At 45.9% G+C, this 5,000-nt stretch overlaps 1 protein-coding gene across 1 annotated transcript in view; it reads left to right on the top strand.

Annotated features, from left to right (window-relative positions):
* Window positions 1-5,000, top strand: part of slc25a48 (solute carrier family 25 member 48) — a 7,838-nt gene that overhangs the window by 2,200 nt on the left and 638 nt on the right. The window contains exons 4-6 of the mRNA XM_062524128.1: window positions 1-76; window positions 1,414-1,704; window positions 3,213-3,346. The exon at window positions 1-76 is cut by the window's left edge and continues 183 nt beyond it. Of these exons, the coding sequence (XP_062380112.1) occupies window positions 1-76; window positions 1,414-1,704; window positions 3,213-3,346 (501 nt within the window). The remainder of the gene's footprint in view (window positions 77-1,413; window positions 1,705-3,212; window positions 3,347-5,000) is intronic.

Below are 5,000 nucleotides of genomic sequence, written 5' to 3' on the forward strand. Positions count from 1 at the left end.
GTGGGCCTGGGAGCGCCCGTCGACCTGGTGAAGATCAGACTGCAAATGCAGACCCAACCCAAGCCTCTCCTGGCAGGTAAAGGCCCATTGATCCCCATGCAAATGGCCCTTACACACACACACACACACACACACACACACACACACACACACACACACACACACACACACACACACACACACACACACACACACACACACATCCATCGTGTGCCTGTGGCTACCGTGGCTAGAACATAGTGCTACCAGTGATAGAACCATGGATTTGATTCTCAACGAACACACAGATGCAACTGATGAAATATATATATATATATATATATAAGTGTCTAGCAAATGATATGTCCAAGAGGGGTTGTTTTGACCCCATTGCAGTTACACAGCTGGATATCCTTTATGAATTTTGAAAGGATCAATATAATTTTGAATATTTGCATACACTACAATGTGCACATACTAGATATTCAAAGATATTCAAAAGCAGGATGGGTTCAAATGTCTTCACTGGTTAAATTGTGCTGCAGAAAGGAAATAAAAAATGTGTCCTAGATTGTTCCTAGAAGCCATATTGGGTCAAACATTAACTCCCGTGAAATCCTATGGGCCAGTGATTGCAACATCTGTAAAACTGGCAAGGCAGATCTCTCAGCTAGGGACCGACTGTCATGAGTGATTCAGCGTTAGACGGCGAAACACACAACAGCTGTGAACAGAGCAGCGGGAGACAGATAGGATGCACTCCCACATGGGGGGGGGTTCCATTTGCACAACACCCCCCCCCCCCCCCCCCCCCATAACGGTTGTGTCACTGGGAATACAAAGAACAGAAAATGAACTGCAAAAACGCATCATAATCATGTAGGGGGATTGGTCATAGTGTGACAGTTGCACATCAGGCTATCTGTGATCCAAGCAGAGGCAGTTCGTTTAAATGCATTCTACTAGACATCAGATACCATTCATTAGTCATTGAGCACTGCTTCCACAGAATCAGGGGAGTCGAGGTAGCGGCTCCTTTTTTATGTCTCCACACCCATAATGCTGGGAATAAAGAGATCATGTGACCCTGAGGTCATTTATATTACACAACATTGCTTAGTGTGTGAAAGTCAGATACTGTAGGATTACAGCAGGCCAACTGTAATCTTTTCTCCCCAAGAAGCAAGTTCTGATATCTTGCAAGCAAACATCATTCATTCCTATTAATCAAAGAGTCATTATTAGTCTTTCCAGGTAAAAGAGATTTGATTATCTCAATGGGATATCACCTGGTAAAATATATATTATTATTATTAAATATATATTATTATTAATAAATATAATTATCGTTATCTTATGTAAATTTTTCCCAAATCCTTTCTGGAAGTTTTAAACACTTTCCTCCCATCTCTCCCTTCGGTCGCTCTTCCCTAGAAAACTTCCACCTGGCGGGCAGCGGGAGCGGCAGCGGGAGCATGCCGGTGCCGGTGTCGGTGCAGCTCCAGGCCCAGCCGGCGTACCGCGGGCCGCTGCACTGCATCAGCAGCATCCTGCAGACGGAGGGCGTGGCGGGGCTGTACCGCGGCGCGGGCGCCATGATCCTGCGCGACGTGCCCGGCTACACCCTCTACTTCATCCCCTACTCGCTGCTCTGCCATTGGTTCAGCCCCGAGGGCAGCGCCTCCGCACACCCCTGCTCCATCTGGCTGGCCGGAGGACTGGCAGGTGAGTGGACGCCGGACGGTGCCAAAGGGTGGTGTGTGTGTGTGTGTGTGTGTGTGTGTGTGTGTGTGTGCGTGTGTGTGTGTGTGTGTGTGTGTGTGTACGTGTGTGTGTGTGTGTGTGTGTGTGTGTGTGTGTGTGTGTGTGTGTGGACGGTGCCAAAGGGTGGTGTGTGTGTGTGTGTGTGTGGAGGACTGGCAGGTGAGTGGACGGTGCCAAAGGGTGTGTGTGTGTGTGTGTGTGTGTGTGTGTGTGTGTGCATGTGTGTGTGTGTGTGTGTGTGTGTGTGTGTGTGGACGGTGCCAAAGGGTGGTGTGTGTGTGTGTGTGTGTGTGTGTGTGTGTGTGTGTGTGTGTGTGTGTGTACGGTGTGTGTGTGTGGAGGACTGGCAGGTGAGTGGACGGTGCCAAAGGGTGTGTGTGTGTGTGTGTGTGTGTGTGTGTGTGTGTGTGTGTGTGTGCTACAAGGCCATTCACCTCAGGCAGAGGGCTGTTCTTGCCATTCCATCATAAAAGGGAGTTTCGCATTGCCATTGTAACAAAAGTGTTGGCTGTAGATCACGAGTGGGCAAACTACGGTCCGCAACACGGCCGGACCAGGCCCGCAACACACTTTTTCGGGCCAATTTTCAAAACCCAATGTGGCCCTTGAGCCAAAAATGTTGCCCACCCCTGCTCTAGATCAAAGGGCCTTGGGCTCTGTAAATCGTGTTGAGACCATTCAAATGAGACTGAATTGAGTTGACTTTCAAGGTGACAAGTACCGTACACCTCACTGATTTTGGATTGGAGCCTCAAAGCTCACTGGGAGATTAAACTTAGAAAACGAGAGGGCAATATATCCTGGGGTGCATATTTATACACAGAAAAGGCCTGTGAATTAAATCCACAATGATGTTTGGACAGCAACAACTAAAATCCCCCACGAAGCTCTAAAGCCCTGCATTCCTCGTCACGGGTGGTAAAAGTGTTGTTTACCAAGAACATGGAGTGTGGAGGAAAGACTTAGTGCAGTAGGAATGTGCTTATGTGCTTATTGTTGTAATGCTAGGAGGTTATTTTTGGATGCCATATAGGTGTACAGCTGATTCTAAGACTGTGACTTATCATGAACTCACACCAGCACAACCTGTTCCAGTTAAAGTCGTAATCTCTTTCAAAAACAGAAAAGAAAAAAACTTGCAATGTCATCCAGTAGTGTTGCTACAAGGCCCCATACAACCCCCCCCCCCCCCCCCCCCCGCCACCGCCACCAACCCCAGAACCCCCTCCCCACAATCACACACCACCACCTTCCAGGCCCCATCACAGAGGTGACCACCACCCAAGCTGTATGTGTGTATGTATGTATGTATGTATGTATGTATGCGCGCACATGCGTGGGCATGCCTGTGTGTGTTTGTGTGTGTGTGTGTGTGTGTGTGCGCGGCGCGCGTGTGTGTGTGTTCTCAGTCTTGCTACTTAGGGGCCCCACACACTCACTCACTGTGGTTCCACCCCCTGCCCCACCAGGCTCCATCTCGTGGGTGACGGCCACTCCTGCTGACGTGGTGAAGAGCCGACTGCAGGCGGACGCCATGCACCAGAGGAAGTACCGAGGCATCCTCCACTGTATCATGCACAGCTACAAGACTGAGGGAATACATGTAAGCTCACTCACCTACACCTCTATACATACACGAGACATACATTTATGCATACATACATACATACATACATACATTTATGCATACAAACATACAGTATATACAGTGCATACATACAGACATACATACTGTGCATACATTTATGCATACAAACATATACAGTGCATACATACAGACATATACTGTGCATACTGTGCATACATTCAGAAATGCATACAGAAAAACAGACTGGAAGACAAGACAGACAGACTCTTTCAACAAACTCTTCACAAATGTTTCTAATTAGGACATAATGACTTCAGTGCTCTAGGAGAAAGTCTTTGGTATACCATGTGTAGACATTCTCTAGATGACAACAACTGAAACATGACCATGATTACTTTCTCAAAACCAAACGGACAGTCAGGAACTTTAACAAAGCCTTTTAGCAAAGCTAGAATGGTCATCTGAATATAAATAATCTTAATCTTCATCTCAATGCCACATCTGCTTCTTGGCTAAAGTAATCCTTTACGATCACACTTTTATTGTCAAAGATTCACATTTCGTTTCCTCCATCCAAGCATCCCTAAGAGAATCCATCAGGGTTGTTTAACCGAGTCGGACATTTCTGTGGTGGAATGTGCCGGGTTTGGGCAATTATGGGCCCACATTTACTGCTGGTTTACTGCAAATTGCTTCGGATGAAGCCATGCATTTCAGTCACTAAATAGGAATGATTTTATGCAGCGCCTTATCTCAGGCCGTCAGCAAGTTCATGAGCTGACCACGTGACCGCTGCTTCTTTTTTACGGGACATTAAGACAGGAAATAACTTGCATCGGCTCAATTTGTACTGTATGTCTAATCCAAGAGTGCGTTGCTGTTGCGCTTCCTCGAGGTTCACATGAGGTGAGGAGTCGAGGCATATTTTAGTAGGAGTTATCTTGGCAGGCACTGTGTGTTTTAAGGGTTGCAAATCACCAGGTGTCTTGTTTTACACAGCAGACGACAGCAGTCATAAGTTGTTGTGCTTGCGCAAGGCGTTTATATCGGCAGATGATGTTTGATGAATGTGCTGCAGACTGACCTTGTGATTAACCTTCTAATTGCACTACACAGTAGCCTTGACGTAAGTGGTTGTATCCAAATTGTTTTACAATTGCATCACTGTTTCCTTTTTAGATAACTCACATTACATTTATCAGATAATATTTAACTTCTGTTCTCATCATGAGTGAATCAATCTATCGCTTTAACTCTTAGGTGTGGTACTGTACAGTCCCTGTGGTAGGTTTTCCCAAAACCAGATCAGTTGACTCCATCGGTATCTGTGCTTTAAGTCACATTTCATCATGAGAACAGAATAGTTACTGTATTACTATTTTCAGTTCTAAGTGGTGTTGCTTTTGGATCATTATGAAATTAGGGAGATCATAGTTTGAAACGGAACAGTCTGCGTTTTTTTGTTGGGAGAAAGTGCTATTGGATATGAAGGATGGGAATTAAGAATTGCTTATGTGCATGTTCTCTTTGTTTGAGTTGTTTTTACGCATTTCTTGACCATTTTGGCTATAGGACCCTGACGTACGTGTAGGCCTACACACACATTAAAAAGGTGACTGAAATGAAGGGCATATCAACATTGAGGAATACTGATGGTCTCAATTTGGAG

The sequence above is a fragment of the Sardina pilchardus genome, chromosome 21, assembly GCF_963854185.1.
Source record: "Sardina pilchardus chromosome 21, fSarPil1.1, whole genome shotgun sequence".
Taxonomy (NCBI): Eukaryota; Metazoa; Chordata; class Actinopteri; order Clupeiformes; family Clupeidae; genus Sardina; species Sardina pilchardus.